We start from the raw sequence: 27,912 nt of genomic DNA on the forward strand, positions 1-27,912 counted from the left end.
AATATACTGTCTCTATTTATTTGTATATCACCTTTCTCTCAAAAGGAAGGGAAAAAAAGGAAGGAAAAAATTCCTCAGTTGGAGTCGGACAGCTTGGTTTTATGCCAGGGCCCGTAAAACTACATTTCCCAGACATCTCTGCACCCTGTATCCCTCCCTGTCCCTCCCCTCCCCTCCCCGCCCCTCCTCTTATCTTCGGATTCCTGCCGCAACTCGGAGTCACTCGCAGCCCTGCTTATCTGCGGCGCGCCCTGCGATCGCGGGCTCGTAGGGCGGAAGGGCTTAGGATCGAGGCAGGCTAGGCACTGGCTAGGCAGACTCTAGGCGAAGCGGCGCCACTCGGAGGCGCGGAAGGCTCGCAGCTTCTAGACTTTGGCAGAGGGAGCTGCCTTGAAGCGCATGTAGGGAGGGAGGAAAGAAGGGAAGATGGTCATTCGGGTTTTCGTCGCGTCTTCCTCTGGTTCCGTGGCGGTGAGTGGAAAAGGCAGGCAGGGAGGCTGGGGAGCGCGAAAGTCCAGCGATTAGGCGAGGGAGCCACTGAATTCATCGCCCCTGCCTCTTGGTTGTTTTTCTTTCCACCCAGTGGTGTCCTCAGATCTGTTGGGCCGGACTACAACTCCCATCACGCCTAGCCCCGCACGACCCATGGCTGGAGATGGTAGGAGTTGTCCATCGCACTCGGGACGCGAGGTTAGGGGAAGCTGTGCCTTCGACAGACCCCCCTGGGAGTATCTGCGGGCGGAGGCTGTCGAAAATCGAAAGCCGACCGAAAGCAAAACGCGCGAAATCTTTCAGTAGAGAAGCGGCGGAGCCGAGAGAGAGATTTCTGCCGAGGGCAAGAAAGTCCGTAACTCTGGAAAGCGGCATTAGTCGCTTTTTGTCGCTAATAGCCTTTTTCCCGATAGAGGCGAGCGGCGCTATCGCAGCCTCCCCTTTGCAGAATCGTTGGGTTTGGGCGGGCAATGCATGTTGTAATTTACCAATAAGTGTTGTTTACTGGTCGCTGGCCCATTTCCTTCAATTTTGTGATCTGAAAGGGTGAAAGAAAATAATGCATCAAAAATATTACTGTCCTTGTTACCCTTTCCGACAAACGGGAGTGACCCCCGTTTTATAATGAAGTAATTAATAGTTAATAATTAACGACCACAATAACACTGTACTTTTTTTTTTAAAAAAGGAGTCCATATGCAGAATTGGGACTGGTAGGTGCACCAGAAGCCCTTACGCGTTTTTTTGTTTTTGTTTATATGTCTGTTCATCTCACTTAAGTGACTCTGGGAGATGTACAGGATTAAAGCACAAAACCCAGCAAAGATATCCTCCAGCACCCAGTGATAAACAATCCACTCACCATCCAACATACCAGAGCTCATCTGAGCTCATAATAGCTTGTAATTATAGTTGAGTGTGAACACATTAAATTCACCATAAAATTGCTGCTTCAAAACATTTTTTAATCAACACAAAAACTCAGAAAATTGTGTTTCTGATGCAAGTCAAATTTAAGTCTTACTAAGATCTTGATATTATACTGTTATCTATTGAAGGAAGGTGGGAGGATTTACCCTAAAATTATTAGAAAGCATATACTAACTAAACCAACACCCACAGCTCTTCAAAAATAAACATTTTAGCTTTGCAGCATGTGCTGTTTAAATAATTAAGCTTCCTCTATAAATGTGCTTAACATTTCAGCTGCATGTGGTTGGATCCACAGTTTTTTAAACGGTTGTTTGAGTGGTCCCCACTAATATCTTTTCTCAGTACTTCTGTTTCTCTCTCAAGATACGCTCAGTCTTTAGATATTTCCCTTTTGCACAGACACAATGATATTTTGGCACTGTAAGGATTGTCACCCAAAGAATGTAGGATGTGCAGTTTGGAAATTAATGGGCACCAAGTTGTAGACATATTGTAGAGCTGGTTTATAATCCCTAGACTTTCTGCTGCTGTAACTAATTTTGCTATCTCTAGAGACCTCTGTTTGAGTTATATATTCTTGTCGAGGTAAATATGGATCTGCATGGCCTTTTTATGAGAGTCATTGAAGGAGATTTTCTACACTCATAATTGCTTATGCTTCAATATTGGTGATACTGAACTTTGCCTTCTATAAAACACACTTATGCTGCCTCTATGGACTGATAAATCTTTAGCTGTGTGATATTTGTGTAATAAAGGCTGAAGTACAGTGTGGTTTGGCACAAAGTATGTATCATGCTAGGTAGCTGTATGCTAACAGCCAATAGTAAGTAATTACCCATTTCAGGAGCCTGCTGAGTAACTATTAGAAGTTTTTAGAACCTGTATAATGAGTAGTCACTGAACATTCACAATAAAAACTCTCCTCCTGTTGATCTATTCTTAGCAAGTGATTTATAGTAATGCATCATCAAAATGTTTAATTTGTGTCACATATTTAAAAACAATGATTAAAATAACCAAGAAACTGAAGATGCTGTCCCTGTATTAAATAAAAACCTGAGATCATCTACTAAGTCTCACTAAGCTTAGTAGAGCTTATATTTTAGCAGGGCATACATCAAATTGCACTATTTATCTTTGGCCCTGTGCCTATTTGCCTTGTGCAACTCAGGAAATCCTTCCTTCTCTTAAAGTTTATTACTCATTTCATTGCCATATCTGTTTTGTTGAACGCATAAACTAATAAAATAAGCAAATTACTCTCTTGCTCAAAGCAAAGGGACTGGATGTCTAACAAATTGGTTTATAAATAAACTTAATGCTACAGTATTTTTTCTAGTTAGTACACTGTGAAAAGTGGTGTGGCCCTAAGCATTTTCACCACCCCTGTTCCTTTCTCAATAATCAGTAGTTCTGAGAAGTGCTACTGGCAAGTCTGAAGTAGTAATACTGCAACATCCATATTGTAGATCACTGCCTAGCATCAGACTACACCATTCTGCTCTTCCCTTTAGCTAGAACACAAATGATAGAGTACTTTACACACAAAGTACTCCATCAGTAGAATCATCTGTCAGAAGATAATGAAGAGTGGATTTCAGTTTTCTGCCTTTTATTTACTCTTTCTTAGTAGTCATGTGCCAGTTGCAAAAAACCTTAATTTCTTGCTTTCAGTTTCTTTCAATTTCTTCTTTCAATCTGGTAAGCAGGAGGGGGAAGGTTATTATTCATATGTTGAAATCTGAGCTTAATGCCATCTACCTCTGCTATTCCCCCCCCCTTTCCGGGAAAAGCTAGATTCATAGCATTGTACGGTTTGCTTAATTTTTACTTAGAATCGTGCTGTATGAATCTAGCTATTGTGGTTTGCACCATGTATAAATAATTTTGCGTTATTTGTATTATTGAGAAGACGATAGCTAGTGCAGTGGGCCAAACCAGCAATTGTATGAAGAACATTCTATACTTGTACCTATCCATGCAATAGTTTTACACTAAACCCTTTACAGTCTGAACAAATTGTGCTTTACATGCACCACTGGTCCTGTACAAAGAGCACATAGTAAATATGTGCTCTTCTTTTGTTAATACATCAGGAATAGCTGTTACTGCAACATGTAATAAAATATAGTAATAAAAATATATTCAAGGAGAACCAAATTCAGAAGATTAGATTATTTTAAATTTGCTGACTAATAAATAGGTTTTCATCTGGAACAAAATGAGGGTGAGGCTGGCCTCAACTACTATGGAGACAATCTTCCATAAAGGTGATGTCATATCACCTTAGTTGTTATTAAATAAAGACATTTTGAGAAGGGACCTCTTCTTTGGAACTTAAAGTATAAGCTATATAGGAAAAGTTTTGTATATTTGGCACCCAAACTGCCAGGGTTTTAAAGTTAGTACTAGAGTTTAGAATTGAGCAGGTAGTAGTGCTTGCTTAAATTTCATTGCCAATTTCAGTTATTTTTTAAACCTTCCTTTGATTCAGATAGCAAAGAGAGAGGTGACGTGGCATGCAAGTAGAAGACACCTCATGCCTTGATGGCAATGCATTGCTATTAAAAAGTAAAAACGTGTAGGATCCTAAAGTATAAATGCTATGGAATACAACCAATGTCTCCCACATTACCTATCCACATACAGTGATAACCTTGGTACTCAATTGCTTTGAAACTCATCGAATTTGGTACTCAATGCATTTTGATGTGAAAATTTTGTCCTGGTACTCATCGTTCTTTGATACTCAACACACAAGCTAGAACCTGTCGATATTGGCTGCCTTATGACTCATTACATTATTCCTTATGGGAAAAAATTGTTTGATACTCAAAGTTTTTATTTATTTATTTATTTATTTATGAGACTTATATACCGCTTTAAGTGCAAGCACTCTCTAAGCGGTGTACACCAGTAAGCAATGTATATATATATTTACATTGCCCCCAACAATCTGGGTCCTCATTTTACCTACCCCGGAAGGATGGAAGGCTGAGTCAACCTTGAGCCGGTGAGATTTGAACCGCTGACCTGCTGAACACAGTCAGCTAAAGTGGCCTGCAGTACTGCACTCTAACTGCTGCGCCACCTCGGCTCGTTTTTGGTACTCATCCTGCCTCCTGGAACCAATTAATGATGACTACCGAGATATCACTGTATATTCCTCAAGACAGAAGTGAAACTATTCTCAGAATTAACCTGATAAAATATTGTGATCATTTGTATAAAAAATAAGCTATAACTCCCTTCCTACTTCCTCAACTGACATTGAAAGTTCACTTAGCAGTTCATTGAGAGTTCACTTAACAGAGGGGCTTCATTTCCCTCAGCCTCCATTTCTTTATTATTACTCCAGTACACTGTTGTTATGGATAGTATATAGATAAATGAAAATGTCGAGGCTTGTGAAATCTCCTTTGCGTTTTATTACAAAGATGAGGTACTACATTTACTCAGTAAAAACAAGGGGAGAGTTTAAATTAATTTGAAAGCCAAGCCCTTTATATATTTTCCATATTTGTTAAAATGGACTCTAATGTGTGAATGTTTCTACCATTTTTAAAATTTGTAATATGCTATAAAATGTGCATTTTCCTACTGTGGATTAAAATGGTTGCCCTTCTGGGATTTTTTACATTTGGAAATACTCTCTACATTATTCAGGGACCTTTCTTCCACATAACTATTGAGGATTACAGCAGACAGTCATTTTTAATAAATTATAGAAGTTACCAGTAACTTCAGTTTGTACCAGAAATTCAGTACTTTTAGGAATAATAGATTCTAATAATGCTAGCAAAATGCAGGACTTTAATCTCAAGTTGCCATTGCTCCTTTTATTGAATGTACAGCACTTTTCAGAATGGACTATCTGTAGGATGAGACCTCTTTGTATAAAATTAAACAACCTATGCCCCATTGTTTCAAAGACATTTCCTTACCTAAACAGAAAAATGGAATAACCAATGTCGGGCAAAAAAGCAATGGGAGAAGTGACTTCCAACTTCCTGCTAGCTTCCCCATTGACTTTCTTAGTGGGAATCTGGCAGGGAGCATGGGAAATCTTCCCACTCGCTCTACCTTTTCTTTCCCCTCCCCAGCAGTCTACTGCTGGTTGAGGGAGAAAATGAGAGATTGCAAGAGACTTGCTGATAAACTGTCACAGAATGTTGAAAATGAAGATCACATGGCCACAGCAGCAGCCAGCAGCCCTGAGGCAGCCACAACTTCCCCAAATTTAATCCCTCAGAAGTCATGGCCCCCAGATTTTGGAGATATTCTGTAAATACATTTGAAGTACCTTGGTTCAAAAATTGTTGTCCTATGATGCACCATTTCACCCTATTAAAGGTCATGACAAGTGTTTTTAGTGGCATATAGATCAGGGTCTTCAAACTTGGCGCTTTTATGACTTGTGAACTTCAACTCCCAGAATTCCTCAGCCAGCATGTCTGGCTGAGGAATTCTGGGAGTTGAAGTCCACAAGTCATAAAAGGGCCAAGTTTGAAGACCCCTGATATAGATACATCTTGTTTTAGAAGTCCTTCCCACTTTATATTGGTCTCTAATCAGTAAGGTTTTTTTATCTCCGTATGTAGATGATTTCATTACATACTGGCATTCATTGGGAAGATGGGGACAGACAATACCATTTGTACCATCAGAAATAAGGGTGTCAGATGTATGTCTAGAAGAGAAATATTTTTAAGGAACCTTAGAAAATGTACCTAATACTCCTACCTCTTATTTTCCCCAAAACAACAATCCTGTGAGGTGAGTTGGGCAGAGAGAGAGAGAATGTTTCTCAGTCACTCACAGAGCTGGCTTTTATACTTAACAGAGGCATAGAATTCAGTCTCTTGATTCCTAGCCCAGCATCTTAACTAATACCAAACTGGTTCTCAGTTTGTGGAAATATATTACACAAATTTGATCAGATTGTGTGGTTTACAAAATATTCAGTATAGAGAATTATATATTTTGAATACTTTTCCTGGTTTCTGATCACACAGCATAAATATGCTGTTCCCCAAAAGCATTCTTAATCCCTTTCCTAGAATTCACATAGGCTTTGCTTAATCAAAGAATATTTCAAAATTCTAAGCCAGAACTCTGTTGAGCAACAGCTGGCATGTTTTTGGTCTTATTTTCCCAATCCCTGACTGGCTGATTTACATTTTGAGTCATTTTAAACTGCTTAATAATATTGATGTTTGCTTACCCAATTCTTGTCATCCATCTGCTGATGGTGATTCCAGATTTAGATCTGGGGGGGGGGGGAATCAGCCTGCAGAAATTCTGTTCTGTGCCTTCTACCAGTTGCTGAGCTAATTGTTCTTTTTAAACAAGAATGCATGATGCCAACAGAAAATAGTCATTTTCAGTGGCTCCATAAATTTTACTACTGTATGCTCTGCATGCAGCCCATTAATCTATAAATAGAGCATGCAGTTAAATGTATCTTTTTAAAGCAGAAGCACACACCACCTTTCAATCTTACATATCAGAAACGTTGACTTGAGGATTTTATGGTGGTTTTTTTTTCACCACAGAGAATATAGAAATAAAATTTGTGCAAACAGGCTAGTTATATTTGCAAGTCTCAAGTGCATGGCTGCATTATTCAGCTTAATTTCTAAATTCATAGAATACTGTACTCCAAAATGTGATTTCTTTAGTTCCAGCTTTGCACATTTTGACAATTTTATATTGTGATTTGTAAACAATGATCTAACGGTTGTACATTATATATAAACTCAGCCATTGTGGCTTATAGAAAAATTGATTAAAAACTATGCTGGCATAGTGCTATATCTGGACTCAGAATATATATTACAGTATTTTATCTGGATACTGCCTTAACTTTTGTGTCTTCAGTTTCCTTAGCCCTCTATTAAACATCTTCAGAATTGTTTATCAATTAGGTCACACCTTGCCACCAACAAAGTGTTCCTAAGCTGTCTATAAACTGCTAGCATTTAGAACATGCTGTGATTTCCGAACTGCTTTATGGGTGATAAGTGCACCATAACCTGGTTTTGACAGAATAATGCCCATTTTTTTTTCTTTTTAGTTCTTTTGCACCCCCCTTTTCTCAGTTACTTGGCACCGTTAATCTACAGAGACCTGCAAATTCTTTGAAAGAATAATTTAGAACAGGGGTCTTCAAACTTGGCCCTTTTATGACTTGTGGACTTCAACTCCTAGAATTCCTCAGCCAGGCACACTGGCTGAGGAATTCTGGGAGCTGAAGTCCACAAATCATAAAAGGGCCAAGTTTGAAGACCCCTGATTTAGAACATTAGAGCAGGGCTTTTCAACCTTTTCATTGATTGTACCATTTTTAGAATATGGCAACATTCGAGTACCACCAGTCACCTAGCGAGGTGTCAAAAACTTGACCCAAAAAAAATGGAAAAAAGTGATAAAATACAGGTAGTCCTTGACTTACAACAGTTTGCTTAATGACTGTTCAAAGTTACAACAGCACTGAAAAAGTGACTTATGACCATTTTTCACACTTATGACCATTGCAACATCCCCAGAGTCATGTGATTTACATTTCAATACTTGGCAACTGATTCATATTTATGATGGTCACATTATTCCAGGGTCATGTGATCACCTTTTGCAACCTTCTGACAAGCAAAGTTAGTGGGGGAAACCAGTTTCACTTAACAACCATATTACTAAATTAATCTCTCTCTCCCTTTCTTTCTCTCTCCCTCTCTTTCTCTCCCTCTCTTCCTTTTTCTCTCTCCCTCTTTCTCTCTCTCCCTATCCCTCCCTCTCTCTCTCTCCCTCTCTCTCCCTTTCTCTCTCTCCCTCTCTTTCTCTCCCTCTTTCTCTCTCCCTCTCTTCCTCTTTCTTTCTCCCTCTTTGTCTTTCTCTCCCTCCCTCTCTCTCCCTCTCTATTTCTTTCTCCCTCCCTCCCTCCTCTCTCCGATTGGGGATCAATTTGGAGGCGGGGAGGGGAGCGGCCAACGGCTGCCCGTGTGACTTTGAAGTGGCCACCTTTGGAAGCACCAACGCTGCTCCAGCCAGGCTTAACCTGGGCAGAGTGGGCAATGGGAGAGGAGCGGGTCGATCACCTTACCAGCAGCCGGGACTCCGGTGCGCCTTCCCGGCCAGCGGGGCCTACAGTATCAGGAGCCCCATGAGGGGACAAGCCGGCATAAAGAGTCAAACCCTTTCTGCGAGGGAGGGACGCATTGAGGGAGCCAGCCAATCATGGGACATAGATTCTGACGGACGGCTAGCCTGAGCCAATGAGGCGCCAGAGGACTGGGAGCCATAGTTGAAGGCTGAAAAGCCTTCAGCTGTAACTGCTCATACATGTGTGTGTGAGTGCGCTGGCCTGGATCAACGCCGCTTTCCAGGAGATTGGTGCTTCTTCGGGGCTCAGGAGAAGCACCAGGATCAGTTCCGGAAGAAGTGCCAATCAGGAAGAAAGGGGAGCTGATCCTGGCGCTTCCCCTGAGCTCTCACGGCCTCGGAGAAGCACCGATCAGACGGAAAGGGGCGCTGATCCTGGCGCTTCCCCTGAGCTCTCACGGCCTCGGAGAAGCACCGATCAGGCGGAAAGAGGCGCTGATCCTGGCGCTTCCCCTGAGCCCTCATGGCCCTGGAGAAGCGCCGATCAGATGGAAAGGGGTGCCGATCCTGGCGCTTCCCCTGAGCTCTCACGGCCTTGGAGAAGCGCCGATCAAGAGGAAAGGAGCACTGATCCTGGTGCTTCCCCTGAGCTCTCACGGCCTCGGAGAAGCACCGATCAGACGGAAAGGGGCGCTGATCCTGGCGCTTCCCCTGAGCTCTCACGGCCTCGGAGAAGCACCGATCAGACGGAAAGGGGCGCTGATCCTGGCGCTTCCCCTGAGCTCTCACGGCCTCGGAGAAGCACCGATCAGGCGGAAAGAGGCGCTGATCCTGGCGCTTCCCCTGAGCCCTCATGGCCCTGGAGAAGCGCCGATCAGATGGAAAGGGGTGCCGATCCTGGCGCTTCCCCTGAGCTCTCACGGCCTTGGAGAAGCGCCGATCAAGAGGAAAGGAGCACTGATCCTGGTGCTTCCCCTGAGCTCTCACGGCCTCGGAGAAGCACCGATCAGACGGAAAGGGGCGCTGATCCTGGCGCTTCCCCTGAGCTCTCACGGCCTCGGAGAAGCACCGATCAGGCGGAAAGAGGCGCTGATCCTGGCGCTTCCCCTGAGCTCTCACAGCTGCTTTACCTCATCCACTTTTCCTTTTTTTAAAAAAACTTTTTTTTTTACTTTTTTTTACATTGTTTTCAACCGGTCCTATGCGTACCATCAATGCATATCTCTGTTGGTACGCGTACCACCAGTTGAAAAGCCCTGCATTAGAGGGTACCCTTCTTTTTAAGCACTTAAAGCACCTGCCCCTGCTTTCAGCCTGCGTGATAGTTCAGAGGTTGCTCCTCATGGTCTCTGCCTCCGGGTGCAGCTATGGCTATTTTGCTTTGTATTAGAATTCAGTGAAACAAAATGCTTGTGAGTATATGCATGTGGAGATAGTCAGGATTAAATGAACAGCTGGGCCAAAAGAACAATCAACCAGAATAAAGCTGGAAGGGACTTTGGAAGTCTTCTAGTCCCCTGCTCAAGCAGGAGACCCTTTACTATTTCAGACAGGTGGCTGCCCAGTCTTTTCTTAAAACCGTCCAGTAATGAAGCACTTACAACAACTGAAGGCAAGCTGTTCCACTTGTTAATTGTTCTCTTTCAACTTTATAGGGAAGGGATCCCCAACCCCCCAATCTGTGGGCCAGCACCGGTCCGCGGCATGCCCAGCAATTGGGCCACACAAACAAGTGAAGCCCCATCCGTGGAATTCAGGCAGTATGTAAAAACCACACTCCCTCTGGTTCGTGGAAAAACCTTTCTCCATGGCACCGGTCCCTGTTGTCCAAAAGATTGGCGGCCACTGTTATAGGGGATATGGTGGCACAGAAGCTTAATGACACCGGAACTGCTGACTTTGAGCCCAGGTGCATGAGATGGAGTGAGTTCCCATCGCTTGATCCCTAGCTCCTGCTCACCCAGAAATTTGAAAGCAGGCAATATAGATAAGTAGATACATGGGTGGAAAAAAACTCTTTGCTATGTGTGCAGAGAGTGGAAGCTGGCCAGGTCCAGTACCAGCTTCCACTCTCTGCACACATAGCAAAGGGATCCCTTCCCTATAAAGTTGAGAGTTTTTATATAGTGTCTAGAAAAATTGTCTAGAATGTATAAAGACACTTGATACAATTTATATTGGAAATGTGAACAAGAGGAATGGATATTTCATCAAGTTTTGTGGACATACGACAAAGCTAGAAAATTTTGGATTAACATACACTGATTCAGAGGATTTTAAATATTAATATACAATTGAGAGGGTTTTCTTTCTGAACATATGGGCAGTTGCCAAAAACTTTGTATCTGTGCATGATAACTTCAGTGAGATAATTATAAGCACAAAGATATAAAAAAAGTTAGTACTATGCTCAATGAATGAAGATGATGGAACTTGCTCATATGGGTAAATTGACTTTTTCTGATCAAGAAAAGACAATATCGATATTATTGCTGACTGAAAACCCCTTTTTGTATACAATAGAAACTTTGCCATGATTGACTTCCATAGTTGGCTGGGCAACAAGTGATTACCTCTTAGTTTTGCCTTTCTTTTTTCTAGAGAAAGAAGAGGCAACAAGACATTGTGCAATTTCTAGAAGCCAACAAGATTGACTTTGAAGAAGTGGATATCACCATGTCAGAGGAGCAAAGGCGGTGGATGTATAAAAATATTCCTCAAGACAAACTGCCTGCACAAGGCAACCCACTGCCTCCCCAGATCTTCAGCAATGATGAGTACTGTGGAGTAAGTAACTTTCCAAAGTTTGCGGTTTGTCCATTTTGTTACAGAAGAAAAACGAGGAATGTGTGGACGATAACTCCAGATAGCATGAATATGGAGGGCATCATGATGATTAGATCCCCTCCCATGTGCTCTAGAGGAGTTTTCAGATTATGCCAAGGAATGATGGGATAATGAAATATCTAGTGATTGATTTTCCATCTCTGATGTATTTCTAGCCTTAGATGAAATTTAAAAAGCCCTTGCCTGGTGGAAACCAACAGGAAAGAGAAGCATGGCTGTTTCTTTAAAGCAGACATCTCTAAGAAATTTTGATTGTATCCAAATATATACATTTCCAGCTATATGTATCCAAATATATACATTCCCAGCTCACATGATATGTCAAACATCTACTCTCCATAAAATAAACACAGGGCAATTCCCCTGTCTTTATCAGATTCATTATGAAGAGTAATGCATTCACCAGTAGGTTAGTATATAATTTTTGTTGGGTCAGGTTTCATCTTATTAGATAATGTTTTGTTTGATTTTACTCTTCGTTCCCCTGTGTTCTAACTCTTCATAAGTTAGAACAGTGATTTAGATATTGATTGGTTGCCACTTCAATTGACTATGCATGAACCAGAAAGGACGTCTGTCTTTGTCTCTTCCTTCCAGTAAAGATGGGAGAAAGATTGCTGGTTTTGTCTATGCTGGTCAGTGACCATAATAAAGATTTTATTTGAGATTTTGGCTTTCTCCTAATTTTTAAAGTAAAAGCTGCAAGCATTTCTGTAGTCCATGAAACTAGAAGCACAAAGACAGGATCATGGTAGAATTACTTAAGCCGAGGAGGTCAGACTACCTTCTTCTGTTAGGGCCTAATTTTCTCTTGAATTTTTGGGAGGCCATAGACCAGGAATGTCAAACTTGCAACGTCACGTGATGTGTTGCAATGTATCGCAACTTTTTTTTCCATTGCTGGCAATGGGGTGGGTGCGGGTTCGCCATGATGCATCCAGCCCACTGGCCGGCAGTTTGACACCCCTGCCATAGACTAAAGGTAAATGAAGCTGAAATTAGAAGAGGAGGAATCATAGGAGGATGGGGTTCTCAGTTCCTTTCTTGGCCAATTACCTTTCTCTTTTTTTTTTATAAATCCCCCCCATTCTCTTTCCAACTCTTTTTGGTTACACAATAGATTGCCAGGGAGGAAAATTATTACTCTTGCCAGAGGAATGAATATGTTTTTTATTATTATTATTATATTTTTTATTAATTTTTTACACAAGCATAAGTCATTCAATAGTTGGTAAACAGTGTGGTGTCTGGGTTACATTTGTAAAAACAATTGATTTCTATAGTCTGTATTCCATATATTAATTTTGTTTACTTTCCTCTTTCCCTGAAATATCCTTTTTTGCAAACATTGCGTTAATACAATTCTTGTCATTTTAATAAATGACAATTTACTATATATTTTTTCCAATATTCCTAAAAAATAATCATCATATTAATACATTTCTTTTCTTTCCATTTATTTGGAATGCCTTATCATCAATCCTGTTACTGCCCTTATTTTAGTTTATTTCTCCCACCAAATTCTAAATATTTTTACTGGTAAAGGTTTTCTCAGCGATTAGTTACATTTACATTGACAGACTTGATTCTATTTTTTCCATATAAGCCATCTTACATTTTTACGATTCTTAAGTATTAAGTCTAAGAGTAAAAAGAAAGGGGAAAAGAAAAAGAATGAAAAAGAAGTAAAAAATAAAAAAGAATAGAAGAGAGCAGTAATAACGAAACATAGAAAATAACATAGTACTTAAAATATATATCCCTTCTAGATTGATAGTATTTATTTTCTCGAGTTTCTTATTCTTTTTAATCATAGTTAAGAATATATTTAATCTTTAAACATTCTATTCAATAAATCTAGTCATCTAATCCCTTAACTCTAATAGGAATGCATATGTTGTTGCAGAGTTTTTGAAATTAGATTAAGAATTCATGAGATATGATTAAGAAACTTACTGTATGTAGTCTGAGATCACCAGATATACAAGTTAAGGCTGTTTTTCTTGCCCTCCTGTCCCTGCTTGGACTATGTAATAAGATCTAGTACGGTAAATTGTTTTGAAGAGATTGCTTTTGCCCAGTGTATCGCCTAAATTAAACAGCGTAATCTAGTGATTCAAATTATTCCATTCTTTGGTTTGGGAATAAACACATTGCAAACAGTAACACTTCATCTTTTGCAGATAAGAAAAATATGTTCCTTCACTTTTATGTTGAATTCCTAACATTATTTTTTCAAAGATATAGTCCTGAAGTGTCATTGCTCTTGTATGGGCTCACCCACAACCCATTTGCAAGTTGATGAGTCATTGCATTAGTTAGCACTTAAAAGCCCTTGTCTATGCCGATTAATATTTCTAGCAATTGAGCCATATTGTTTATATTGGAATAAAGAAATGCTTTTTCCACTTCAGACTGAAAGGAGGCTGAATTGTAATGTGAAGTAGTTACTCAAATAGTAGAAAAAAGCTCCATTCGTATGTTATGTAGGCATTTCATATTTATGGGCAAGGTTCTTAGATCTCTCAGATAAATTTAAGGGTTTTAAAGGTTAAAGGGTCTATCATAAATAGTAAAAAAAACTACTATAAATTATCCATTAATAGAATACCTACTTAGCACTGAAAAAAATCATAAAAAGCACAACATAATGAAATAGTGTTAATGTGTAACTGTGTGTATTCATGTGTGTGTAGGAGTTGCACTTTTGTGACTAATGTGAGTGCAAAAGTTGCCAGCATTTCACTGGATTATTAACCAAACAGTACTGTTGATTCAGTGAATCTATGTTGTGAGTTTGATGTGGATATTCAGACATGGTTGGATGTGCAATAAAAAAGAGGAAATTTGGACTGAGCCAGCATCTGGATATATCTGCCAGTAGCTATGTTCTCTGCATAATTATCCTGATAGCATATCTGAATTCATAATAATTTGTTTAATCCATTTACAGTTGCTTGGCTATTCTGTAATAGAAATCTGAGCTTTCAAAATTGAAGACTAAAAATGACAGGTTCAGTTTTGTGATAAATAAGTCATGGGGAATATAAAAGTATTTTTGGTCTTTCTGAACAGAAACCAAGTGCTACACTTTCCAAATAAAGCAGTCCTTTCACAACAGTGCTTTATAAACAATGAAACTTAATTTGAAACACCTCCCAATAGCTTTCTGTAAAAATGTTAAATATTTCTCTGTTAACATTTCTTTTTCTGTATGTTCTCAAGGGTTCTGGAGAAAATGAAACAACAATCTTTGGATATTTTCTAGTGTTTGAGCAAAAACCGTGAGGCTACTACTTTCTCTGATAAATATATAACAATCAGCAGCTGGCTATGACACAATATTACCCCATGTGTGAACATTGACAAAACTATTGTATTTTTTTCTTATACTAACATAGGTTTTTGAGCTCTTGCTAAATTTTTAGTGCCATAAAGTTGAAATATTTATTTTTAAAGAAAATATATATTCTTTATATTTATACTCTTTATATTCCTGGAACTATTTCTTTAAATGGACAATGATTGGTCTGGTTTTCTAATTGGTCGTAGAAACAATAGTGTTTTTAGGATTAATACAAGTACCCCACAGTCTCAGATTTGATTCAGGGCTTCACAGATTATGAGGGCCATCAACATTAACTAAACTGGTAACAATAATGTGATAAAGTAGTCAGCCAATAAAATTTATAAATAAATAAATAATGCTGTAGCAAATACATTACTTCTGTAGCATATTGACCCTGGAGGAAGTAGAAGCATCAGAAAACCAAGTTATTTATTTACAAAAGGTTGTCTTTCAGGAAAAGGGGGAGGGGGGAAGCACGGGCATGTAAATGTCAAGAGTTGCTTTGGTGGGAGTAGTTTACTTTGGTGTGTTTGTTACAGCTGCACACATTGTTCAATGGAAAACTCCTGATCTTACGTAGGAGGCGGATTGCCAACTGATAAATAGGCTGCAGGTGGTGTTTTACAATCATAACAATACACAATGCACGCCCTTGTTCAGAATAAGATGGGGTTAGCAGAAAGAGCTCCCAGAGGTAGAAGCAGCAGATAGTTAGTGGGATGTACATAAGAACAGCCAAAGATAATTTGCAGGCAGATTAAACAACAACTGCCCATTCTTTCACTTGTTCTGAAACAATAGTCATCTTTGTTTGCACTAGGAGGAAGGTTGTTTGTAGTAATAGAGCTCCCATTAACCACTCAGGCAATAGCTTAAGGGTAAAAGTGGGTCATCCATCATTTCTTCCTCTTACAGTTGTCCATTTTAGACAGTTGATTTAAAAACCAAAGTGATGCAGTAAATGTGAACTCCTTGCTGCCATCTAGTGGTCAGGTGGATTAGTGTCTCCCATTGGTTTCCTTGTTTTTTTGCTATTTGCATCTTGATTCTCCTTTTCTTGTGCCTACTTGTTTGCTTCTTAAGAGCTTGAATTTTGTATTACAAGTAGCAAACAATGTTCTAAGCTAAGGCAATGGTTCTTAACCTGAGGTAATTTGAACATATCCTGGGGGTAATGGAGTGATTTTTTAAATGGTTTGTTTGTGAGCTGAGGATCCAGTTTAAAACTGCTGCTACTGAGACACTTGGGTAAAAGACTCTGGTTTTTGTAGGGATAGCGATATGGAGATAACAACATTATTTAAGACAGGAAAAGGATAACTGGGTCAAAGATGTTAAGGCTCACTGTTCTGATGGCTGCATACTTTCTGGAGCCATCTCCTGAAGGTCCACAGAGTCCTCCAACACCCAATTATGCCACTGGAACGACATGTCTAATTAACTGAAAAGCATTGGGATGTCTGTTAAGAGAGAAAAGTCTATTGCAGTGATTCGTGTTTAACTGTTTTTGGTTAGAGGATTTAAATTTTTCCGTTCATTTTTCTCACCTGGCCCTGCCCTTGTTTATGTATTCAACCAGCTGCATTTTTACCATTCCTCTCTCAATAAAAATGTGTGTAATCCTCTGCCAGTGAAAGACAGCCCATTGTTTGTGTAGAAACGCAGACAATAAATGGCAGAAATAGACATGGAAAAGCTAGGACAGCAGACACTTCTCATATATACATGAGGAATTTTTTTTTTTTTAAAAAGTTCAAAGTGTACTTAAATAAATTCCTGGAAGGTTAAACTTAAAATATGTCTTCTGTGGAGGGAAAGTATTACTAGCTGATTTGCATGAAAACCTGCTTAACTGCATGAGTTGCTGCAGAATAAAATATTTTAGCCCAAGGTATTTTACAGGTCAGCAGTGAAGACCAGATCTTTCGATTTCTTTACATTTTCAACAAGGAAGCTCCTCTTCAGAGCATAAGGCTGCTGGTGATAGAGTAAAGCAGCAAATAGGTTGAAAACCATGCTTCTACAACATTCTACACAGCTATTTTTGTGTCTGTGTGAAATGGTCAACACTTGCAAGCAGTGCTGAGAAGAATCCTTTTTTTAAACTCACAGGCCTTAATTATCCCGTGCGCATTCATTATCTGAGAAACAGGGTGCTTGACTCTGATGATTTGCCAAATTATTTTTCTTACCATTTCCTGTTTTCTATAAATGGAACAGATCGTTTGATTCTGGCTAGCACCTATAAAGGTAATTACTATAGGCAAGTGAATTTAAGTAGGTTAATTGTAGTATGCAGGGACTGTGGGAAAGGTTGTCTGGAGTAGATTCTAGCCTGTCTTGCTAGATTCCAGCAGCTCCCTGGCCAGGAGCCAACCAAAGTACACCTGGCTGGGGCAGCAGATTTTTTTCTCTCTCTCCTTAAGTAAGTAGCTGCCATCAATTTTGATATGGGACAGAAGTTCATTCACTGGATCAGGGATGGGTGGGCCAACTAGCCACATGCAGTTTCTTGCTTCCTATTTGCCTCCCAGAGGCCCATTTTATCCTCACCTTGACAAGTCCCCAAAAGAAAAAAAAAATGGACCACATTCTATCATTGGCTTAAGAAATATTGTACATTATGATTTTATTTATAAAATCATTCTATTTTATATTTGTATCTTTACTGAATAAAGTTGGAAGTTATTCTTTTTCTGAGGGTCTTTATTGACCGCACCCCCATTTTTGCTTTTTCCTTTCTTTTTCCTCTTCTCTCAGTTCTTTCCTTTTTTTCTTTTCTTTGAGTTTTTACACCTTTTCTGTATTTTTCATTGGATCATTCCTATTTTTTTAATTGATTACTCTGTGTAATCTAAGAACTGTATGTATGTCTTAAGATATTTTATTTGGCATTTTAGCTGTTGATAGAATTAAAAGGATCCTGATTTTTTTTTTTTTTAATTCTTGGGTGCCTAAGCATAAAAACAGACTTTGTATACTCCTATGAGTTTCCTCTGTTCCTCTCTCATCTATAAATCTCTTTACTTCCTTTTGTATTATCCTGCTTCACACCACATCCCTTTTTATGTACCATAGCACATATTTATATGGTGCTATTTTTGGTGCTAGTTTTTGTTAGAGTGCTTAAAAGAAATAGGACCAATCACTTCAGTATTCATGCTTGTAGAGTGACATGGTAAAATGTGGAATGCGGATTATTGCAGAAGTAAAAGGTGGGAGGGGGAGCTTGTTCATAATACAAAAACTGTAAAATGAACATAAGGCCTGCAAAAGGCACTAGGCCAGGGGTAGGCAACCTTGGTTCTTTTATGCTGGCTCAGGAATTCTGGGAGTTGAAGTCCACGAATCATAAAAGAGCCAAGGTTGCCTACCCCTGCACTGGGACCTATAGTATGGCTTTGTTTATAACGGTTAAGCCATCAAATGATTGTTCTTGCATTTAATTTAATGTAATGTGAGAACTAGATTACCATCGTTATTCAGCCTCTAGATGTGTGTGTGTATGTTCAGAACATGGCCTTGAACAAGATTGATTTCAGTTTTGGGGGATTTTTTATATGACAGGTTCAGGAATGAATTATAATGTTGGCTGAGAACCTGAATGAATTATAATTAATGTTAAATAGGTTGTGTGATGCCACAAACATGAAAATCTGAAAATTAATATAACAGAAATCAGGATGGTTCTGTTTGATAGGGAAGATGAAAGAAGAGAAGATTCATGCAAATTATGCATAAATGATGAAAAATTAGAACAAGTTGACAAAGAAATTTTAAGATATGTAAGCCATAATAGGAACACAGTGTACGGGATGTGGTCTAATGCAAGGAATGAAAGTTAAAAGCAAAAATCGTTGTGTATCAGAGTGTACTCCTGCCTACTTTATTACATGGAAGTAAGAGTTGTATATTATATGAATTACATAAAGCAAGCTGAGTGCAATGGGAATGGACCACTTAAGAGACACTTGTGGTAAAATAAAAAAGGTCAAAAATGAATGACTGATGAATGAATAAAAATTGATAAACAGCATGACATCTACAGTCATACCTTTTTTATTGAAAAGTTTTATACAAATTTATTATTACAATACAATAACTTTCCCTCCCCCCCCACCCCAATCCTCCCTCCCCCTCACTTCCCAGAGCTGATTACAGGGTTAAAAAAATAAGCAAACAAATTTTAACTAAGCTTATCCAACTATACCAATAACCAAATCCCTAAAATACTTTAACTTAAATACAAACAACTCCCAGTTTAAACTATAAGTTAATCAAAAACTAAATGATACTTTCTAATCCCATATTTATTCTGAACAAAATTTATCCATCTTGTCCACACCGAGATGTATCTTTCTTGTGAATGATCTTTCAAATAGGCAGAAATTTTGGCCATTTCTGCTAAATTAGAAACTTTAAACGACCATTCTTCTATGGTAGGCAAAGAATCTTTCCTCCAATATTGCCCAACCAATAACCTTGCCGCTGTAATAAGATTCAACATTAAAATAGTTTCTTTAACATCACAATCATCAATAATACCTAACAAAAATAATTGTGGTGTAAACTTTATCTTTCTATTAAAAATCTTCTGAATGTTCCACCAAATCTTAATCCCAAAAGCTTTTATATTTCTACACATCCACCAAATATGATAATAGGTTGCATCTAAGTAAACCACATCTCCAACACTTAGGCTGTAAATTAGGATACATGTGAGACAATTTTTGTGGATCCAAATGCCACCTATAAAACATTTTATCAAAATTTTCTCGTAAACTTTGAGCCTGAGTAAACTTCACATTCCCAACCCAGATTGCCTCCCATGTATCTAGTAAAATCCCAACCCAGATTGCCTCCCATGTATCTAGTAAAAGGCTCTTGAAAATTTTGGGCCCAGTTTATCATACAATCTTTGACTAATTCCGTCTCTGAATCCAATTCCACTAATACATTATAAACTCTCTTTATATTAGCTCGACTTTGATCTCTAATTTGTTTTATCAAATTCTCATCTTCTAAAGTAATACCAACTTTTTGGTCTAAACTCCATCTATCTAACAATTGTCTATGCTGAAACCAAGAGTAAACAATATTATCTTGCCATAATTCATCTAACAATTTTAACTGCCAATCCTTCCCTTCCAATTTAAGCAATTGGTTATAAGAAGTCCTATCCAACTTCACACCTCTCGATATCCCCTCTACTGCGTGTCCAGGAATCCCCCAAATTGGCGTTTTATAATTTAATCTACAGTCATACCTTGGTACTCATCGTTAATGGATTCTGAGAGGCACGATGAGTACCAAACAAATTTTTCCCATAAGGAATAATGCACTGAATCACCAGGCAGCTGACACTGACAAGTTGTAGTTTGTGCGGTGAATACCAATCAAATTATGAGTACTGGGACAAAAGTTTCTGTCAAAATAGAAAATTGTGTTGAGTACCAAATTTGACGAGTTTCAAAGCAGTTGAGTACCAAAGTACCACACTGTATATGATTTGGTCATACAAAGAGAATGGATTTCTTAAGAAGTATATGAAGGAAGAATGAATAGTTTGAGAAGAAAGGCAAGACCAAGAAAGTAGTTGAATGAAAATTCTCTCAAAGGGAGAGAAATGAAAAGTTTATAGAGAATAAAAGGCAACTTATGAAGCAATGTGTGAAAGTGAAGATATTTGAAAAAGAATGAAAAGGTATAGAGAAAGGTATTGGTGTGAACTATCGTTAATTTCCTTTCCTATTCTCTTTTCTACTGAATTTATTAACTTTTATTACATGTATTAAATATTTTATTGAATATTTAATTCACTTTAATGTTAAATACTTTTCTCACTCTTTGTCAGCATATGGTACAACATTCTGGCCTTGAAAGAGAATAATGCATATGGACCTCTTGTTTGTGTGTGTGTAGAGAGAGGGAGAGGGAGAGGGAGGGAAGGAGGAAGAGAAAGATCACTGTCAAATAATGCTGAATTATAATTCAACTTTTTTTTCTAGCAGAAATTCAGTGCAAGTTTTTCCTGTTAGAATGGAGTGATAAGAGAAGTTAATCTGCTTCATTTCAGGATATTAATTATTTTTTAAAAAGTACAAGAAGCCTTTCAAACAACAACATACACAATTTGAATTATATGTTATTAATGCACTAGATTCTCCACAGTAATACCAGATTTTAAGAGGTGTGATTAAAATGATTAAGACGGTGCTTTAATTTATGTGAGAAAGGAGTAAATGCAGTATTACATCTTGAATTGTAGTAGGGAAGGCCTGAGAAGAAGAGCTATAGAACAATGCTGGGCATTCAGAAGAAACTTAGCAATAAGTATGTTTCTTCAGCCTTATCGCTCCAATTAATTTGGATTATTTATTTTTATTTTATTTATTACATTTATACACTTCCTGTAACATCGGACAGAATGGGAAACTGTCATAATAGTTTATTTTTTTATTAGATTTTTATCCTGCCGTTGTAACTTTATAAATAATTTAAGGTGGCAAACATACGTATTACTCCTTCCTTCTTCTGTTTTCCCCATACAACAACAGCCCTATGAGCTGGGTTGTTTGAGAGAAAGTGACTGTTAGTGGGCTGTACTCATCCTGATGAGCCTTAATGGAGGAGAACCGCTTTCATGTTGGAACTTGAGGTTCACTTTCAGAAGCTTGTCTAAAAACAAACCTGTGATAGTTTTTACAATAGGGAAAAAGCTTATGGACAAAGAAAATGAGATGCTTGCTGTTTGCCATGAGGGGAGAGCCATTTTAGATTTATTTCATTTGGAGGAAAAAAGCAATGTGCTGTAGTGAACTAATACTGACAGGGTTCACGCATCACACAAACACATGGCTATATAAATGATATTGTAGGTTACCCATAAATAGTGAATTTACATATGCTAACCAATAAACTGGATTTTATAAACCATGATAGATGGGAGTTACATCATATATTTAGCTAAGAACAATTAGCTATCAATATGACAGTGATAATTTAAAGCAATAATGATGATTGGACACTATATGCAAAATACTGGCTTTGCATCTGGTTCTCTAAAGGTATGAAGACGATTTTTTTTCTGTTGTATGCCAATAAGAAATAAAGAAAACAAGGGTCATATAAATTTGAGTATTATGTCAAGGAAAGTTTTTTTGTTCCACTTGATGTGGCACAATAATAGAAGTAAATTATTATTATTTTTTTAAAAAAGTAACTAGCTATATCCTGCTATGGATAAAATAAAGTTGCAGAAATGAATTTCATCCTTACCCCACTTAAAATAGGTCCTTTTTTGTAATGTGTAATCTGAAATGTGAGATCCTCAGGGTAGTGGGTGGGCTACAAATATGTTTAATAAATAGGTAATAAATAGATATGAAATATTTTAAAATTGACAGATCATGATTTCAGGGCAAGGAACAGATATATCAGATTCGTTCTAAAATAAATTTAAAATAAAAATGATGGCACAGGATTTGGCGAACCTGCTTTTGGTGTTTCAGCTTTCATGTTAAAACCTGTTTTAAGATTTTGCTTTGTGTTTTGTTAAATCAGGAGATCCCATCCTGTCCTTGGCTAAATGGGAGTAAATTATTCAAGTCACTCAGTAGAGTTTCAGAGTAACGCTGGTTTGTCATGTTTGGCCTGAAGAGTTAGACATTACAGTCAGAAATCATGAACTCTGCTTTCTTTTCCACATCAACCTTGAAACCAGAAGAAGTTGTAGAACTTGTTTCAAAGGTGTTGGCGTGGCCCAGGGCTGTCTCTGAAGTCAGGGTACTTTGAGTGAAATGGCAAAGCAGGGAATAAATGAACAATGAATCTATATATAATTACCTTATTATAAGTGGGTTTGAGTGGTTAATTATTTACACTTCTGTATCCAGTCTGACAGTGGAATAGATGAGCAGATTAAGCAGCCATTTATAGTCCTTTGATCTATACTGATCTGTGGGGGAGTGGTACTAGGAAGGAAAGTAAATATTTAATTCATTGTTTATCCTGTGTTTTCATATCATAAGAAAAGTAGTACATTTTCTTGTGAGAAACGCTGCAACTTCTTCTATCGTATTTCTACCAAATACTTTGAATGAACAAAAAAGAATTATCTTCAACTCTAAATGTAGTTTATTAAATATGTTATAGTTGTGCACTTTGTTGGATTCCAGGTAGCCTACAAAATCCAGAAGACAATAAAAACAAACATGCACATAAATATAGCAGGGGCCCTGAAAATACATAAACACATGAACCCCAGACCTGGGAACAAAGCCAATTCTTAAAGACCTTCTAGAACCTCAGGAAAATGGGCACCATTTGCATCTCCAGCGGGACATTATTAGTTATTTGTTTATATATCTTAACTGCTTGATCGCACTGCAATTTTGACTATATACCCCACTTTCATGATGTACTGGACTAACTTTTATAATCCATGGCTAAGTGTCTCTCAACCTTGGCAACTTGAAGACATGTAGACTAAAACCCCCAGAATTTCATAATCAATATTGGGAATTCTGGGAGCTGAAATCCACACATCTCAAAGTTGCCAAGGTAAAAGAAACACTGATTTAATTTATGCTGGCAAAGGATTGTGGCAAATAATCAAATACATCTGGAGAGAGAGAGAGAGAGAGAGAGAGAGAGAGAGAGAGAGACCCCAAAAACATATATTTATGTGTTGAAGGATGAACATTTTAAAAGTATACTTTTTAAAAATCCTTTCTTTATCTTTAGGATTACGACTCATTTTTTGAATCCAAGGAAAGCAATACTGTCTTTGCATTTCTTCGCTTGAAGTCTAATTTGGCCTCACAGGTGAATACTTTATAAACTAAAGTTTAATGTGTTGGCATTTGGTGTTTCAATGTATTTTACCTTTCTTGTGTAATCAGAGTGAAATAGGGAAGCAGCATAAGCAATTTTAGGCACCTGAACCAGGAACCTCCGTACTTGTATATGGCTGTCATTCATGAAGAAGTGGAGGCAATTAAAATGTTGCCATATCTGGGCTGCAAAAATCTAGACAGCCACTAGATGGGAGCAAAGCATTAAAAGTTTTCTGTACCTTTTTGATACCATATATTGGGTATCCACACACAATAGCCCTATTTAATTATGTCTGAGTAATTCAGCTGATTTTCATTTGGCTTTTTCGGGAGGGTTAATTCTAATAGATTCTCAAATAAATTTGGCCCTTTGTCACATGGAAAAGATATATTTCTTGTTGGTATTTGTTATGACCTTATTGATCTCAGTGGGAAAATAGTGTAACTTTTCCCTGACTAGATCTCTCTAGTCTAGATAAATGATCTGGAATCTCCATAAGAAGAAAAATAACCTGAGAGGAATAGTTGTGTTGGCTGTCCTTGAAATTTTGAGAGAGACTTAGTGGCAAATGTTTTACATATATATTTTTATGAAGAGAAATGCTAAATGGCTACCTGGTCCCTTATTTATCTGACGTTTTCTCTATATCACTCTGCTGAATATTCAGCATGTATTTATTAGAAAAAAGACTTCTTGTGTAACAAGGCCAGTTTTAAAGATAATTTTCTTAAGGGAGCATTGCGACAGTGCTGGCTTTTAAAGAAGAACTTTGTGATTACTTGGTTTGGAGGGTGTGTGCTTATAATGATATATGTGAGAAAGATCTTGAGAGACAGAGTAAAGAAATTCTGCCTAGGGAACAGTCAAATAAGAGGAGGCATAGTCCACAGTTGTACAGTGGATGGAGAAAGAGGCCCAGAATACCTCTTTAGCTTCTTAGGCTGTAAAGGAGACAGCAGGAGATACGTACTTTCAGAGTTGCAAGATTTTGTTAATGTAACTTTATAATAAATAGAATAGGTCATCTTGTTGTATTTCCTGTCTGGTTTACCTGGGAAACCGTGCTTTATTAAATAGAACAAAAAGCAAAATAACAAATAACAAAAACAGAAAAGGCTAAAATATGAGCTGTGCTTGATTTTTTGGCAACTGTTTGTTACGTTGTATTTTTAATTTTCAATATTTTTAAATTTAGTTATAACTAAACTATTTAGTTATAACTAACTTTTGCTAAACCATTGCTATAATTATGCTTTTTTAATTGTTTATTTTAATCCCAAAGATGCCTTTTCACAAGGCAACTGGACTTTTTTGTTTTTGTAATAGTGGCAAATATCTGTAGCTCAGGTGTAGGATGAGGATGAAGGTTCATTCTCCAAGCTTGTGGGTTGGTTTCTGAATGTTTTGTTATCAGGCTAGGTAACATCTTCAGCAGTGTTTAGGGGAGTTGAAATAGTTCCAAGAGGGCTCCACAGCCACTTGCACTACTCAGGTGACTCTGATGATACAGATAAACTACCAGGAGGCCTCAATGACTCTAAAACAGTGGTTCTCAACCTTTTTAGTGCCGCGACCCCCAACCGGTCGTAAGTCAAGGACTACTCAACCGGTCGTAAGTCGAGGACTACTCAACTGGTGCAGCACCGTTTGCAGAATGGGACTTTTGGCGGGCTCAGCAGGGCAGAGACAGCCTGGACAATTCCTATTGGCTTTTGAAAGCCAATAGAATTAGACTCTATTCAAGAGAGTCTATTCTATTGGCTTTCAAAAGCCAATAGAATAAAAGGGAGTAGCACAGCTAAGGAAAAGGGGAAAAAAATGGCGGACTGCGTTGTTTGGCGACCCCCGTGAAATGGTCGTTCGACCCCAAATGGGGTCCCGACCCACAGGTTGAGAACCACTGCTCTAAAACAATGCAAATGACCAGCTGTCTGCAAGGTGTATAAATCCTTTTATTCTTCACCATCTAGTCAGAGCTGAAGAAGCTTCTTGGATGAGAAGCGAAATGTCTTCAAAGAAAAACAAGAAAGTCCAATTGCCTTGTCAAAAAGCATCCTTGGGACAACCATGACCTGGATGACCGAGAATCTCCATAGACATGTTTATTTTGATTTTTATTGTTTCACTAATTTATGTTGTACACATTAAATTATTTTTATAAGCTTCAACTGTTTGTTTAACAGTTAAACAAAAGCTATAAGCTTCAAAAGGCTGTATTAATTTATATACATTTTTTTTAAAAAAAAAATAGGAATCAGAACCTTAGGAAAACTGCTTGAAGAATAAAAAAAAAAACACATTGTCCGGCCGAATGAATTCCTCGATGTTCAGCCCGCTATACCTTCCCTCGTGGATCACTGTGATACCAGCCAATATGCACCATTGGTATTTTGCTTGCTGCTGAAGAGGTGTGAAATAAGACAACAGATATAAAAACGGGGTGATTTGTTGTGTTGGGTGCTCTTCTATCTTTGCAAATATATCTGTAGTTAATCCTGTGGATCGTTGTTCTGATATGCACTATTCCATTCAAATGATGACCTAAGGTTCTCAAGAATGGCAAATGGCAGCAGAATCAGATCACCCATTATATAGTATCAGAGATTCAAGTGTTTACACTTTGCTGAGTTGAGAATTACTGCAGGGATGACATTGTTCTGTGTTTACAAACATCTTGAGCTTGCAAAGTTCTCATTTTTCAAAATACCAAAAAAAATAATAATTCTCTTTGCAAGCATCTCACTGCTGTGCTATATGTGCTAATGTGTTTATTGTCATAAATGGGCCTAATATATATTCCTGGGAGAAGCAAGGGCATCAAAATATGGCTGGGATTCAGCAGTACAGTGTATAAGCCTTTCTACATAAATGCCCAACTCGAGTAAGGATGTTTTTGCTTTGATGGCCATTCAAGAATGATCACTTTGTATGACCCAAGAGAAACTAACTTCTGGTGTTCAAGAACAATCCCAAATCAATTGATCAGCAAAACTAGCAAAGAAAAAGTATCAGCCATCTGTGACATTCTGAACAATATTGCCAAATTTTATATTTCCATATGATAGACTGCCTTCTGCCTTCAATTTCAAGCATTTGTAACAGTTAACGCTGTCAATTGTAGAGTTAAGTTCAAAACATGGAGTGGTCCATACAGGGTGAGCAACGTCTGAACAAGATGAAAACCATGTTCAATCACTTTAATGGGGAAAAGGGCAGGGATTCTTCAAGAAAGGAACTTTTTCTGCCTATAAAATGTGGTATTTCATATGATTGGGTTAGGTCACAGGTCGGCAACCTGCGGCTCCGGAGCCGCATGCGGCTCTTTGAGCCTTCCCCTGTGGCTCCCAGCCTCCTCTGCCTTTGCAGAGAGAGACAGAGACAGAGAGAGGCAATTGCGCTTCCCTGCTTCCTTCTCTCTCTCTCTCTCTCTCTCTCTCTCTCCCTCTCCCTCTCTCTCTCTCTCTCTCTCTCTCTCTCTCTGTGTGTGTGTGTGTGTGTGTGTGTGTGTGTGTGTGTGTAAAAGATTGCACTCACTGTTCTCCGAGGAGCTGAAAAGCTTTCTGGGCGGAGCTCCTCCCTTTGCTGCGTCTCTGCAGGAAGCAGGAAGGGCAGGAGAGAGCTAGATAGCCCAGCTAGGCTGACTCAGGAATTCTGGGAGTTGAAGTCCATGAGTCATAAAAGAGAGGAGGTTGCTTACCCTGAACTTGTTGGACAACAGCTTGAAGCTTGCCAGGTGAGCAGCAGATAGGAGAGAGAGAGAGAGAGAGAGAGAGGGAGAGAGAGAGAGAGAGAGAGAGGAAAGAGAGAGAGAGAAAGAGAGTGGGGGAAGAGGAGTGGCAGGCAGACCAAGGGCAGATAGAGAGGGAGGGAGAGAGAGAGAGAGAGGCAGAGAGAGAGAGAGAGAGACCCTTTTGACATCTAAAATGAAGATAACACTGCATATATCCTTTTTTTACCTGTATGTGTATGTATGTGTGTGTGTGTGTATACATACATACACACACACACACACACACACATATATATACACACACACACACACACACACACACACAAACACACACACACCTATAATAAAGGTAAAAAAGAATATATGCAGTGTTATCTTCATTTTAGATATCAAAAGGATTTTGCGGCTCCCGGTGTTTTGTTTTTGGTGGGAAACGGGTCCAAGTGGCTCTTTGAGTGTTTTGGGTTGCCTACCCCTGGGTTAGGTGAAGACAATTTGGTATCTTCCACTTATAAGGCACATAAGAACAGACAACCCAGTGGTATACATCTCTAAATGGGTGGGACTACAGAAACTAGGACATTCCTATTTAATTAAATTTAGCCCCTGACAAGTGCACACA

The 27,912-nt window shown here is 38.5% G+C and overlaps 1 protein-coding gene across 4 annotated transcripts; it reads left to right on the forward strand.

Annotated features, from left to right (window-relative positions):
• Nucleotides 1-202: 202 nt before the first annotated feature.
• SH3BGRL2 (SH3 domain binding glutamate rich protein like 2) lies at nt 203-26,154 on the forward strand. Of its 4 annotated transcripts, XM_039367078.1 has the most exons (5): nt 203-471; nt 584-690; nt 11,130-11,313; nt 23,468-23,548; nt 25,812-26,154. In XM_039367078.1, the coding sequence occupies exons 1-5, from the start codon at nt 427-429 to the stop codon at nt 25,824-25,826; spliced, it is 432 nt and encodes a 143-aa protein (XP_039223012.1). In that variant the 5' UTR covers nt 203-426; the 3' UTR covers nt 25,827-26,154. The 4 variants fall into 4 exon arrangements, with proteins under 4 accessions (XP_039223012.1, XP_039223013.1, XP_039223014.1 ...); XM_039367079.1 differs by lacking the exon at nt 584-690 and having other exon boundaries at nt 210-471; nt 11,128-11,313; XM_039367080.1 differs by lacking the exon at nt 203-471 and having other exon boundaries at nt 11,128-11,313.
• The last annotated feature ends 1,758 nt before the right edge of the window (nt 26,155-27,912 follow it).

The sequence above is a fragment of the Crotalus tigris genome, unplaced genomic scaffold (genome assembly GCF_016545835.1).
Source record: "Crotalus tigris isolate CLP2741 ecotype Arizona unplaced genomic scaffold, ASM1654583v1 scf7180000020550.821452, whole genome shotgun sequence".
In the NCBI taxonomy this organism is placed as follows: Eukaryota; Metazoa; Chordata; class Lepidosauria; order Squamata; family Viperidae; genus Crotalus; species Crotalus tigris.

What these genes read in the sequence shown, in the direction of transcription:
- SH3BGRL2 (XM_039367078.1), top strand. Translation starts at nt 427, where the DNA reads ATGGTCATTCGGGTTTTCGTCGCGTCTTCCTCTGGTTCCGTGGCG. An exon ending in CTTCCTCTGGTTCCGTGGCG is followed by an intron (nt 472 to 583) that starts GTGAGTGGAAAA and finishes CTTTCCACCCAG; the next exon opens with TGGTGTCCTCAGATCTGTTG. An exon ending in GCAATGATGAGTACTGTGGA is followed by an intron (nt 11,314 to 23,467) that starts GTAAGTAACTTT and finishes CTTTATCTTTAG; the next exon opens with GATTACGACTCATTTTTTGA.